Source organism: Gymnoscopelus braueri, assembly GCF_963280865.1.
Source record: "Gymnoscopelus braueri genome assembly, chromosome: 4".
Classification (NCBI taxonomy): Eukaryota; Metazoa; Chordata; class Actinopteri; order Myctophiformes; family Myctophidae; genus Gymnoscopelus; species Gymnoscopelus braueri.
This window is the reverse complement of record NC_137605.1, coordinates 4,495,554-4,510,424: the sequence shown is the minus strand read 5'-3', so window position 1 is coordinate 4,510,424 and position 14,871 is coordinate 4,495,554. Positions and strand designations below refer to the sequence as shown.

The window sequence follows — 14,871 nt, the reverse complement described above, 5'->3', positions numbered from 1 at the left end:
TTGACTACTGTCAATGCTTGCACGTTTATACACCTTGAGTACATCTGACACACACATTTTTTAATGTTATTAGCTGCAGCTGTGTTGCTTATCTCTGTCTCAATGACTGATGATGGGAGAACGCATGCATGCATGCACGCACGCACGCACGTACGCACGCACACACACACGCACGCACGCACGCACGCATGCACACACACCATTATCTAAATGCACACAAGGGCACACACACAAACACACGTTCACTTGTATGCACCTGCTGCTAATTTGCACAGACTCAGACGTGCGCGCACACATGCATATAGTTGCTGGCACAAGCATGCACTCGCTGACACACATGCACATCGTCGCTGTCGGGCAGAAACCTCGTATCTCCTCCAGATTTCAACTTTTCATGTTTTATTTTAATTTTATTTCTTTAAATCAAAATTTAAAAAACTTTTTTGTTACTAGTTACTTACAAAACCACTTCAGACCTACAAATATGCTTTGGCAATTTGAAAATAGACGATCTACAAGCTCACAACTTGCGACACGTTGTGAGCTTATAATAGGTCTGCTATTTTCTAAATATTTTATTACATTTTATACATCTGAAAACTTGTGAAATGGGACATTCTGCATAATGAGTACTTTTACTTTTGGTACTGTAAGTATATCTTGATGCCAAAACGTTTACTCAAGTAAATTGTGAATACCGGACTTGTACTTGTAACAGACCATTTCAACAATTGTTACTTTTGGTATTGATACTTTTACTCAAGTAAAACGTGTGAGTAGCCGTACTTCCTCCATCACTGCTGATAAAAGTAACAGTTTTGGACATACAAGCTTTCCACCGACAGGGACGGTATGCAGTAGGCCTACAGCACATGCTCCCACTAAATGACTTTTCTGCAGGTGACAGTAAAAAACTACTATTCAATGATCTGGGTGTGTGCGTGTGCGCGCACGCCGCTGGATCAGAACATCCATCACAGTAACAAGCTGAGCTGGTCTTTGCTGCTAAACAAGCAGGTGTGATGAGCTACTCAACCTCCTGCATCTGTCTTCAGCAACAAACAACTACAGACAGAAAGAGGGCAAGAGAACTACAAACTCACTGTAGACTACATTACAGATAGATAGAGAACTACAAACTCACTGTAGACTACATTACAGATAGATAGAGAACTACAAACTCACTGTAGACTACATTACAGATAGATAGATAGAGAACTACAAACTCACTGTAGACTACATTACAGATAGATAGAGAACTATAACTCACTGTAGACTACATTACAGATAGAGAACTACAAACTCACTGTAGACTACATTACAGATAGATAGAGAACTACAAACTCACTGTAGACTACATTAAAGATAGATAGAGAACTACAAACTCACTGTAGACTACATTACAGATAGAGAACTACAAACTCACTGTAGACTACATTACAGATAGATAGAGAACTACAAACTCACTGTAGACTACATTACAGATAGAGAACTCCAAACTCACTGTAGACTACATTACAGATAGATAGAGAACTACAAACTCACTGTAGACTACATTAAAGATAGATAGATAGATAGAGAACTACAAACTCACTGTAGAACTACAAACTCACTGTAGAACTACAAACTCACTGTAGACTACATTACAGATAGATAGATAGATAGATAGATAGATAGATAGATAGATAGATAGATAGATAGATAGATAGATAGATAGATAGAGAACTACAAACTCACTGTAGACTACATTACAGATAGATAGAGAACTGCAAACTCATTGTAGACTACATTACAGATAGATAGATAGATAGATAGAGAACTACAAACTCACTGCAGACTTCATTACAGATAGATAGATAGAGAACTACAAACTCACTGTAGACTTCATTACAGATAGATAGAGAACTACAAACTCACTGTAGACTACATTACAGATAGATAGATAGATAGATAGATAGATAGGGGTCATTGATCAACAGTGATCAATGACCCCTCTCCATTTCAGCAAAACTTCAACAGGCGTTATTGGAGAGATGCATTATAGATAGGCCTACTATAACTGGATATTCATAATCATTTGAAGTAATTCTGTGCATGTGATTAATGTGGATCTACTGTATATGGACAGTTGTGTATAGATGCCTAGCTCCACAAGTAAAACCAGAAGCATCAGGCCATAATTGATAGCCTAATTTGTTTTATGTAGGCAACAGTGTAGTTGTAGTCACTGTAGTTGATAATTAAAAGGGCAGAGTGACAAAAGTTTTAAACTACTGGTTACCAAATATTCAACTTTCTTCAATCTGACCAGGATTCAATGGGTTTCCCACATGTAAGAATGATGAGAACACTATCCATTCTGCTACCACTACTACAGATACACTGTGCATTTAGCAAGACTGACTACAGCAATGTTCTAATCAATGTGGAAAGCAAAACATTGGACATATCAGTTTTAAATGTCATGTTGTATTTGATGGGGAGGGTTAGGGGTGTCAAGAATTTCACAATACGATACATGATGTTGGGCATGATATCGATATGATATATTATTAATGTTCTTTTCTCATGCATCATCAACATTGGCCATCATCTTTAGTTTAAAATAACGTTATAAAGCAAGTTAAAAACAATTACAAAGTGCTTTGTACACACAAATAAATACATTTGTGCAAGCTTAATGGAGAAGTGAAGTTCTCACTAACTATAAACCCATTGTTTCAGAGGACAGATAGACACTAATATAACAAATATAATATAATATAAGATTGCATAACTATAAATTCCACAAACCTCATATTTTTGTCATCTGGACTTTACCAACCAAGTGCAGCCTAGTTATTTCCAACAGCTAAAAAAAAAACTATAATACCAGATACAGTATAATACCGTGTAAACAATCTTAGATTAGATGTAGGCCTATTTGAGAGTGCAGAGGCATAATTGCTCTGATGCATGTCACATTAACGAGCGTCAACGAGCATCAGCTGACACACAACACCTCCCCTCTGCAGTGCTTTAAACTGAAAGTGACTGGAGTCTGTTTCATTTCTCTCCAAAATACCTTGAATATGATGGAGGACATGATTAATAATTACTATGATTATGATAAGCTTTACATTTCATATCATACAGTAAAAACTCCTAACTTTCACCGGCACAAAAAAAGAACGTGTTTTTATTTTATTAAAAATATTATGATACAGTATGACATCATGACAATACCTATCATCACAATTTAATACCACGATAGGCTATATCGGGACACAATATATCGTGACACTTCTAGGCGGGGAGGGTTACTCTTTTTTTAAATCACTTGGGGAGGGTCATTGATTATTTTTTTTTGTCAAAGGGAGGGTCATGGCCTTTTAGATCAGGGCACATACATTTTCTCCAGGGGTACCCTTCTTTAAAAATCGACCTGTCCCTAATGTTTTCAAATAACTATAATGGAGTAAAAGTAGTTAAAGTACAATATTTGCCTCTGAGATGTAGTGGAGTAGAAGTAAAAGTTTTGTAAAGTCGAAATATTAAAGTAATTAAAGTAAAGTAAAAACAAATACTTAAAAATTGCACTTAAGAACAGTAAATGTACTTAGTTACTTTACACCACTGATTGCATGTCTGTAACTCTGAGAGTGTACAAAATGGAACCAAATGGACCCGCAAGGGTCCATTTGGTTCCATTGTGTACACTCTCAGAATTATAGGGCCTCTATAACTTTTTTTATTTAGATATATATAGATATATTATACTTTTATACTTTAAAAAAAATTGTATTAATTAATTATTATTTTTTTCCAAGGACCCCTATAATAGGGGTCCTTAGGGGTCCTTGGAAAAAAATGTATAAAATTAAAATAAAGTGTGAGAACCAGCCAGTGGTAGAACAGCACGCCAGTGGGCGCACCGAGGCAGCGAAATAACATGATGGAACCAGAGTGTAGAAGAGAGAGAGTAACGTCACGCTCAGATCTCACCGCAAAGCGGGCTGCTATGGACTATAGTTCCAAACATTGGAACTATCTCATTGAGAAAGACACGGTGCACTTCCGCATTCCATTCTTACGGTGGGAGTCTCAACACTAGTGTCATCATAACTCTCTTATTACACGGCTCTGGATGGAAACATGATTTTAAATCCACACCCTTCTCCTCCCATTGGTCCAAAGTTCACCCCTGCCCCGCCCCCCCCCCTGTGCCGTCTAGCTCTCAGTCCCTCCCTTCCTGAAACTCCTCGCTCGCGCGCGCGCACACACACACACACACACACACACACACACACACACACACACACACACACACACACACACACACACACACACACACGCAGCCTCAGCCTGTTGAATGTAATATGCTGCCAAAACACTGACACACACACACACACACGCACACACACACCGCATTGATTTACTAGTTCATTAACTCATGGATCCAGCCTGCCTGCAGAGGATTACACATTAAAGGATACGGACGTGTCGTTTTGTGCGTAAAGTGCGTTATTTAAAGCCTTTTTTTGGTGCGTAAAGTGCGTTAAACCCGCATCATCAACACCATCATGTGGGACAAACTTCGCGGACGTGGAGTTGTGTAGTGTTTTTTTTGTTTTTTTTACACATAACGCATTAGAATGCTTTGACATCGATCCACCGTTTTAATAATAATAATAATAACCGATCCTAAAGTGAGCCACAGGGTGGGAGACTTTCTGTGGAGTGATCTGGACGTTCTGGACCCCCCAGGGGACCAGGGTGGTCTCCTCTCTACCTGAGACACAGACCAGGGGTCCAGGGTGGTCTCCTCTATACCTGAGACACAGACCAGGGGACCAGGGTGGTCTCCTCTCTACCTGAGACACAGACCAGGGGTCCAGGGTGGTCTCCTCTCTACCTGTGACACAGACCAGGGGTCCAGGGTGGTCTCCTCTATACCTGTGACACAGACCAGGGTCCAGGGTGGTCTCCTCTATACCTGAGACACAGACCAGGGGTCCAGGGTGGTCTCCTCTCTACCTGAGACACAGACCAGGGGTCCAGGGTGGTCTCCTCTCTACCTGAGACACAGACCAGGGGTCCAGGGTGGTCTCCTCTCTACCTGTGACACACAGACCCCCCTGTGTGACCTGATCCTCTCAGTGCTGGAGAGTGACTGAGTACATTTACTCAAGTACAGTACTCGAGTACAATTTCCCAGGTAATTTTACTTCTACTCCACTACATCTCAGAGGCAAATATTGTACTTCTACTCCCACTACAATTATTTGAAAACTTTAGTTACTTTGTAGATTTTGATTATTGTTACAAAACATACATTAACCACTTCAGCCCTAATATACATTTTGGGCCATTTGAAAATAGCAGATCTACAAGCTCACAACGCGTCGCGATGCGACGCGTTGTGAGCTTGTAGATCTGCTATTTTCAAAAGATGTGAATACATATTGAACCTGTGAAATGGGACATTCTGCATAATGAATACTTTCACTTTTGATGCCAATACTTTTGTATTTTTACTCGAGTACATTTTAAATACCGGACCTTTTACTTGTCGTAACTGAGTGTTTCTAGATGTATGAAAGTATCAGTAATTTTTCCTCCACTGTCTCGCTGTCACACAGACCCCGGTGTGACCTCTGTGACCCCAGAGGAGCAGAGAGAGACCCAGGGCCACCTGGCCTGACTGCTGGACCAGAGGAGGTGGTGATGATGAAGGAGCATCCGTGGACCTCCTCCTCAGGAGCCCTGCTGTCGGCGTGGAGGAGGAGAGCTGCGGTTCTCCTCCTGCTCCACGCGTTCTTCTCCGTGGGCCTGGCCAAGAGACACGTCGTCTACTGGAACTCTACCAACACGAGGTAAGGGACTGACACCGACACCGACACCGACACCCAAACCGAGCCGAGCTGAGCTGAGCCCGGGCCAAAGCACCGCGGGGTTTGGCCTGCCTGTGCCAGGCTGCTTAGTGTTGAGGAACAAGATCTGGTGATGCATCTCTCTCTCTCTCTCTCTCTCTCTCTCTCTCTCTCTCTCTCTCTCTCTCTCACGTACACATGCATAAATTCACAAAAGCACCACACAACCAACCAATGATAAATAGAGAAATAGGTAGAATAAAAAGTATTTGTAAGAAGAGAGAATTTCTCTCTGAGACACACACACACACACACACACACACACACACACACACACACACACACACACACACACACACACACACACACACACACACACACACACACACACACACACACACACACACACACACACACACAGGTCTAGCATCACACAGCCAATGCAAGAGGGGTAATGGAGTATTTGAGAGGAATACAGAACTCTCTCCCTCCCTCTCTCTCTCTCTCTCTCACACACACACACATGGCGTCACACAGCCGATACAAGAGGCACACAGAAGGAAGCAGTCATAAGAATAGGTTAATTAGGTGGATACAGTATATAATGCCAGTGGTTGTGGTGGTGTGAAGTGACTCAACACCACACAATAGGAACGGGTCTCGACTCGCTTCTCTTGTGGTTGAACTGGTCCGTTGCGCAACACCACAAACAGTTCCCTGTCAGTGAGTCAGAGAAAGCAAAGAATCTGTGCTATGCACAGGTTGGGTCCAAGCAACCTCCTCCTACTGACTGCACTGGACTGATCGTCTCAACCTCCTCCTACTGACTGCACTGGACTGATCGTCTCAACCTCCTCCTACTGACTGACTGGACTGATCGTCTCAACCTCCTCCTACTGACTGCACTGCACTGGACTGATCGTCTCAACCTCCTCCTACTGACTGACTGGACTGATCGTCTCAACCTCCTCCTACTGACTGACTGCACTGGACTGATCGTCTCAACCTCCTCCTACTGACTGCACTGCACTGGACTGATCGTCTCAACCCAGTGATTCTCTAGCTTTTTTTCATTTCAAGGACCCGCATAACTCTGAGAGTGTGCAAAATGGAACCAAATGGACCCTTACGGAGAACCACTCTCTTTTAAATTGGAGGACCCCTGTAACTCTTGAGAGTGTACAAATGGAACCAAATGGACCCTTGCGGGTCCATTTGGTTCCATTTGTACCCTCTCAGAGTTACTGACATGCAAGGGGCCAGTTGGTTCCATTTGTACACTCTCAGAGTTACTGACATGTAAGGGTTCATTTGGTTCCTTTTGTATACGTTCAGTTACTGACATGTAAGGGTCCATTTGGTTCCATTTGTACACTCAGAGTTACTGACTTTTAAGGGTCCATTTTGTTGGGCCTGGACCCCAAGCTTCGCCCCCATGGAGGACCAGGCCTTCGGCTCACTTGCACCGTGCCTGTGGAACAGCCTTCCAAGTGGTCTAAGGGCGCCTCAGACCCTGGACTCTTTTAAGACCTTTATATTTAGGAAGGCCCTTTGTGTTACATTGTTGTGTAGTTACTGTCAGAAATGTCCTTTTCTGCTTGACATTTTCAACCCTGTTTTTTTTAACCTTCCGTGATAATTATATGTTGTTGTTTTTTTAGTTTAATTTTTTAATTTTTATCCCACGATTTTGTAACCCATTTTTTCACCCAGTGCCAATTACCAAATGTAATCCTGGGCGCTACTCTCCCTCTGCCAGCATAGGGAGAGCCCAGAACTGAGCTCATGCCTCCTCCAAATGCATGAGGAGCTAGCAAGCCGCTTCTTATCACCTGACAGGGGGGGGGGGGGAGTTTATATATGGTTTTAACTATGTAGCACTCTGAGATTCCCTGTGAATGAAAAGTGCAACACAAATAAAAAATACATTGTCATTATTATTAAGAGCCACTGATACTAACCGCTAGAGCCCAATGATAATAAGATGTCATGTGGAAACAAACAAGAATTTACACAACACCGATGCTAGTGCTGTCAAACAAGTCTGAGCTAGCTATGAAATCTATGAAAAACAGTATGTTGTGGGAGAGTCCCTGCTTCATCTCTCTCTCTCTCAGCTAAGGAGGTCCTTGGCCTGAAAAAATGCATTGAAGACCCCCTGCTTCAGCTAGTATAGGAACAGAGAGAGCTGAGTGTTGTTTGGAAGCAGTGTGAGTATCGAGGTCAGGTTGGTGGGAGCGTCCTTTCTCCTGCTAGCTTGTGTCATAATGCCTGTCCATTAACCCTTTCAGACCGGACTAGAATCGGTGTCATTTTTTAGGTTTCTTTGGGCTACTCAAAAATAGAAGATCTACAAGCTCATAGCGCGGCACCGAGTGCCGCGCTATGAGCTTGTAGATCTGCTTTTTTTTTTTTTTTATCTTGAACATTTTAGCAAATCTTTGAGTGTATATATATTTTTTTTTCAAAGCAAACATTTGTAACTCAAATCTTTGCTTCTGGGGGATTCTACAAATAATGTCTTCTAAATCCTAACAGTTTTTTAAATAGAAAATTATGTGGCTATAATCAAACGTTTTTCATGACAAGGACCCCCAAAATTATATGAATTTTGTCCGCGGACCCCATCTCAAAATATTTTGTTCCAGGGAACCCCCAGAAGTTGTATTAGAGTTAAAAATGTTCGCTATGGAAAACAAAAAATAGCAGATATACAAGCTCGAGCTTGTATATCTGCTATTTTTGAATAGCCAAATAAATCTTAAAATGTCACACATGCGTTCTCGGTGTGAAAGTGTTAAATGCAGCTTTCACCCACACTCATCCAGGGCCTGCAGTCCGTTATTAAGTCTGCCTGCTGCAGCAGAGCGGGGAGTAAGGGTTTGTTCATGTAAGCGTTTTGTTCTGAAGGATGCTGGCTGCCCTACATATCTGTCTGCTATAACACAGGTGTGTGTTTAAAGTCTAAGACAGCATGGTGTGTAAAGTGAGTGCTTAGTCGGGTAATGGGGAGGGGGTGTGTGTGTGTGTGTGTGTGTGTGTGTGTGTGTGTGTGTGTGTGTGTGTGTGTGTGTGTGTGTGTGTGTGTGTGTGTGTGTGTGTGTGTGTGTGTGTGTGTGTGTGTGTGTGTGTGTGTGTGTGTGTGTGTGTGTGTGTGTGTGTGTGTCCAAGGCTGATTGGGGCTGTTCACCTACTGATCCAGGTGTTGTGGTCGTGTTTTAATTGAAGGGTTGAACCAGGCACTGCTGCAGGGGCCAGTTAGGACCCTCCGTCGCAAATAACACTCACCTGCTGTTAAACTCTCACCACCTCTGTTTGATCTTTGTTCTAGGGTTAGTTAGCTACATTTAGAGGAGCCAATTATTTTTTACCCCCCCCCTTTCCTCCCAATTTAGTAAGTAAAGTAAGTAAGTAAGTAGCTTTACTCAAGTACTGTACTTAAGTACAATTTTGAGGTACTTTTACTTTACTGGAGTATTTCCAATTGTCAGTACTTTTACTTCTACTCCACTACATCTCAGAGACAAATATTATACTTTACTCCACTACAATTATTTGAAAAATGTAGTTGCTAGTTACTTGCGGATATAAATTATTACATTATAAAACATACATTAACCACTTTAGCCCTATTCTATACCTAGGCTATTTGAAAATAGACGATCTACAAGCTCGCGACGCGTTGTGAGCTTGTAGATCTGTCATTTTCAAACATTTAACTACTTTTACTTTTGGTACTTTCAGTACATTTTGATACCAATACTTTCGTTCTTTTACTGAAGTACATGTTTAATTCCGGACTTTTACTTGTAACAGAGTACTTCTACATTGCAGTATTGATACTCTTACTTAAGTAAAACATTTGAGTACTTTTTCCACCACCGGTAAGTAGCCTGGGGAACCAGCGGATCCTGAGCCATATGGCCCGTAGGTCAGGAGGAGGAGGAGCCTATCTCCTGTTACCGTAGCGTGAGGCAGCGCCAGCTCGATGTACAAGTAGACCCTCTGGACATGACACTGTATGTCTCAGGGACTTACCCCTAATCCAACCTCCATGCTGAGTGCCAAGCAGAGAGGCATCGGGTCCTATATTTATAGTCCTTGGTATGACTCAGCTGGGGATTGAACCCCCGACCTCCCAGTCTCAGGGTGGACACTCTTAACCACCAGGCCACTGAGCTGTGTGTGTGTGTGTGTGTCCTAATTTAGTCCTTATGCCAATTAATCCTCCCCAAACCATTCTGTGTTGCCACTGCTGTCGTATAGAGCGTGCCAAAAATGCCGAAGGGGGCGTCAACAAGTGTCTTTTGGTAGCGGCGGACATCTTTGAGAGGTAAAAACCAGGTTGACTTAACATTGCCCAATGCCACGCCCCCCTGTGGTGACGACACGTTGGCACGCTCTATAGCCTGTACTGGCTCTTCCAGCCAGAGAGGAGCCCCCCCCCCCCCCCCCCTCGTCTGGATGGACTGTGGTGGATTCAAACTAGCCTGGCATGGCCAGACTAATATCACTGTGTAGATATTAGTCTGGAATCTCTGTTGTGGAACCTGCATTTCCGAGGGGCAAATTTAAAAAAAATTCTCTTGTGATAAACCCGCCCCCATATTCGCATACTAGGCCCTGATTGGTCCCCACAACTTCGTAGGGAGAGAAATCCAATCTCTATTGAGAGGGGCCAGAGCCGCCAGACCAGGCTAGATTCAAACCACACAGACTACGCAGTTCCTGCAAAGTCTGTGTGTCTCACTCATTTTGGGGGCGGCCGCGGGAACCCCTATTTGTAACTGTGTCTTTCAGGACGGGAACCCCTTTTTGGGGTTCTTGTTGCTATGTACAGGTGTTTTTTAGAATGGGCCTCAAGTCTAAATGGGTTAAATAAACAAATATGTCTTCTAAAGTCTTTGGTTATTTATTGCATAGTTGCAATAAATAGACCCCTTAACACACGCTGGTTGCAAGCGTCATACTGGTTTGCAAATGAAACCCATTCTGTCAGGTCTCGCTAGGGCGCGCAGCACCAGCCAACACACAAGAGGGGGTTGGGGTGTGCTGAAACCAGCGCACCCCAAAACAACAGGTTGAGAATTGATTGCATGAAACAATCACCTGTGCATCCAGTCTCAATGCTGGTAAACACATAATTGGTCTATATAGCTCGCCCTGCAGCTTGGTGCGTACTGTAGTGCTGCACGATTAATCGAAAAAAGATCGTGATCCCGATTCAGACACCTATGCGATCTCGATTTTAAATTATGACGATTTTTTTTTTCAATTATTATTATTCTTTTTTTTTTTTTCCTTAATATTTTTATATTTACAAGAGAATTGTGTGAGAATCGTGATCTCAATTCTTATGGAGGAAAATCGTGATTCACATTTGAGCAAGAATCGTGCAGCACTAGCGTACTGTACTACATACACCATGCTGCAGTGGACACACATTTGTGAAGGCCTTCAGTTGGATCCATTGTGTGCAATGCCCTATTAACCACTTAATACACATAAAGGGATAGTATGTAACTTTGCCCTGTGTTTACGTTACAAAACAATAAATACATGTTTTTATCCATGATTCATTTCCATCTTTACCAGCAGTCATCAGCCACTGGAATAGTGTGGTGGTGTTTACCTATAGAAACACATTGCCCTCTCGCTGTTATTTCCTGTTTTCACGGTTTGTTTTGGTTGGCCCCAAAAACGTCCCCTCCTACCAAAACAAACAGGAAAACACAAAAAAAAACAGCGGGATGACCATGTGTTTCTGCAGGTAAACACAACCACACTATTCCAGAGTGTTTCTGCAGGTAAACACAACCACACTATTCCAGAGTGTTTCCCATTCGTTTCCCATTTGTTTTTTTACTCCTGTTTAGCAGTAAACTGTAGTAAAAAACATGCACTGTGTTTTTTCCATGCTGGACCTGTCCCTGCTGTGTGTGTGTGTGTGTGTGTGTGTGTGTGTGTGTGTGTGTGTGTGTGTGTGAGGAAAGGCTCAGCGACCAATCACAGAGCTCTGTGATGTCACACGGCCTCGGTCTCCTCATTCCTCTGTTTTGTCACCCTGGTTGCACTTCTCCTCTTCCTCGCTGCTCTCCTTTTTTATTTCATCTTCTGTCCTCTCTCTCTCTCTCTCTCTCTCTCTCTCTCTCTCCCTCTCTCTTCACACCGCCTTTAATCTGTTCTCTCACACACACACACACACACACACACACACACACACACACACACACACACACACACACACAGGGCTCCCTGCTGGCCAGTGATAGATATTGGTTGTGTGATTAGTTTGAGCTTCAGTCGTGTTATATCTTACACTGGGGGCCAGTCAGTCAATACGCACAGTCAGCCTGTAAACAGTCATTCAGTAAGAAGTCAGCCTGTAAACAGTCATTCAGTAAGCAGTCAGCCTGTAAACAGTCATTCAGTAAGAAGTCAGCCTGTAAACAGCCATTCAGTAAGAAGTCAGCCTGTAAACAGCCATTCAGTAAGAAGTCAGCCTGTAAACAGTCATTCAGTAAACAGTCATTCAGTAAGCAGTCATTCAGTAAACAGTCATTCAGTAAGCAGTCATTCAGTAAGCAGTCATTCAGTAAACAGTCATTCAGTAAGCAGTCATTCAGTAAGCAGTCATTCAGTAAACAGTCATTCAGTAAACAGTCATTCAGTAAGCAGTCATTCAGTAAGCAGTCATTCAGTAAGCAGCCATTCAGTAAGCAGCCATTCAGTAAGCAGCCATTCAGTAAGCAGTCATTCAGGCAGTAAATGGTCAGTCGGTCAAGACACACTCAGGCGGACAATAAATAGTCGTTCTGTCAGTAAATGTCAGTCAGTCAGTAATTCAGTAATTTAGTCAGTAAACAGTCAGTCAGTAATTTAGTCAGAAAGACAGACAGACAGACAGTCAGTCAGTGAACAGTCAGTCAGTAAACAGTCGGTCAGTAATTTAGACAGACAGACAGACAGACAGACAGACACACACACACACACACACACAGAGTAAACAGTCAGTCAGTGAATCTTGGCTCAGTTATAAATAGGTTTATTTTACAGCATGACGCCACAGAATAAATACTGTATATTATGGCATGGCTACTCTGTAAAAACATAATCACTGACTGTGTGTGTGTGTGTGTGTGTGTGTGTGTGTGTGTGTGTGTGTGTGTGTGTGTGTGTGTGTGTGTGTGTGTGTGTGTGTGTGTGTGTGTGTGTGTGTGTGTGTGTGTGTGTGTGTGTGGAAATGTCCTGCAGGTTTTAGAAAGAAGTCCCATCTGTTGCTGCTGTCTATTGCAGCAACACAAACGAGTTCAAACAGCTACAGTGTATCTCATAGTGTTTCAGCCATAGTGTGTGTTCACTCACTCATCACACACCGCTCTGATGAAATTACACCGTTTGAGTCACATCAATAATGCCTGTTGACATGTCCATCTGGAGGGCATTGTTGCCAAGTCTGCTTATTATAAGCGACTTTGGACTTGTTTTTATGTTCAGTCTCTTGTAAATATTGATAGTTGCGGGTTGTTTTTTTGGGGGCTTGTTACTAAAGTGTAGTTGCTTATTTCACTTGGGCTTGCTTCCTAATGTTTAAATCGGTGGTTCTTAAACATTTCCCGCCATCTGAAAATATGTTGTGCCATACAAGATTCGTGTACAGTATTTAAAATGTTTTCAAAGACATTCCATTTTCACATTTCAAGCAAGATCGTCTTGAAAATAGCAGATCTACAAGCTTACAATGTGTCGCATTCGCAACATGTTGTGAGCTTGTAGATATGCTATTTTCATATAGCTGTGTGTGTGTCTGTGTGCTCATGTAGCCTATAGTCGCTTCTTTTGGTCTTGTTTTCATGGACCTGGCCAATGCAGTCAAAGGTTATGCTAAAACAATAACACAATAAGCCTCAGGTGGCTTGTTTCTATTGTGGTCCATTGTACTCAATTCATCAGTAATACATACAATACAATACATATAGGAATAAAACTAGGTAGCATCACAAGGTATATTTACAGTGAAAGGACGGGTGGGGACGGGGGGGTTACTACCAAGGTGTCAGGAGTGAAACTATGCTCAATGGTGTTTTAAGGTCAGCCATTCTTTTAGGTTAGTCCTGAGTTTGGGCGTGAGCTTGTAAGTCGGCTATTTTCCCTCCCTGGGGAGAGACATCACATTTGTCTTTTGGGTGTCGAAGGCTCAAGCTAAAGAGTTTGTGAACACCCCTGGACCAGCCCCTGGGGAACCCCACTAAATCAAGTATTGTGTGTGTGTGTGTGTGTGTGTGTGTGTGTGTGTGTGTGTGTGTGTGTGTGTGTGTGTGTGTGTGTGTGTGTGTGTGTGTGTGTGTGTGTGTGTGTGTGTGTGTGTGTGTGTGTGTGTGTGTGTGTGTGTGTGTGTGTGTGTGTGTGTGTGTGTGTGTGTGTGTGTGTGTGTGTGTGTGTGTGTGTGTGTGTGTGCGTGCGTGCGTGCGTGCGTGCGTGCGTGCGCGCGGTGTCCTACTGAGCTGCTTGTCCTCCACACAGATGGATGGTTTTAATGAAACAGGGGCCACCGGTCTCTCATGGATCCATACTGGTTTAACCCCGTGAGGCCTGAGGTTCCCATTCTACAAAATGTCTTCTAAATCCTAACAGTTTTCTGCAAAAACGTATGTTGCTATAATATAATATCACACTTTTTCGTGTCAAGGACCCCCCAAAATGATATGTATTTGACCGCCGACCCCCATCTGAAAATGTTTTGTTCCAGGGACCCCCCAGAAGCAAAGATTTGAGTTAAAAATGTTTGCTTTAAAAATATATATATATTCAAAGATTTGCACAAATGTTCACGATTTTTCAAAAATAGCAGATCTACAAGCTCGTAGCGCGGCACTCGGTGCCGTGCTATGAGCTTGTAGATCTGCTATTTTTTGAATAGCCAAAGAAATCTAGAAATGACAGAGATGCGTTCCCGGTCTTCATGGGTTAATAAGAGTTCCAGTGTCCTTTTAACTGGTCCCAGTTCAGCCGCTTCTCC

At 42.7% G+C, this 14,871-nt stretch overlaps 1 protein-coding gene across 1 annotated transcript in view; it reads left to right on the top strand.

Moving 5' to 3' along the window:
* The first annotated feature begins 4,392 nt into the window (after positions 1 to 4,392).
* The window catches only part of efna4 (ephrin A4), a 107,338-nt gene continuing 96,859 nt past the window's right edge, over positions 4,393 to 14,871 (top strand). Inside the window, exons 1-2 of the mRNA XM_080426397.1 lie at positions 4,393 to 5,197; positions 5,622 to 5,855. Coding sequence (XP_080282523.1) covers positions 5,707 to 5,855 — 149 coding nt within the window. The 5' untranslated portion in view covers positions 4,393 to 5,197; positions 5,622 to 5,706. The remainder of the gene's footprint in view (positions 5,198 to 5,621; positions 5,856 to 14,871) is intronic.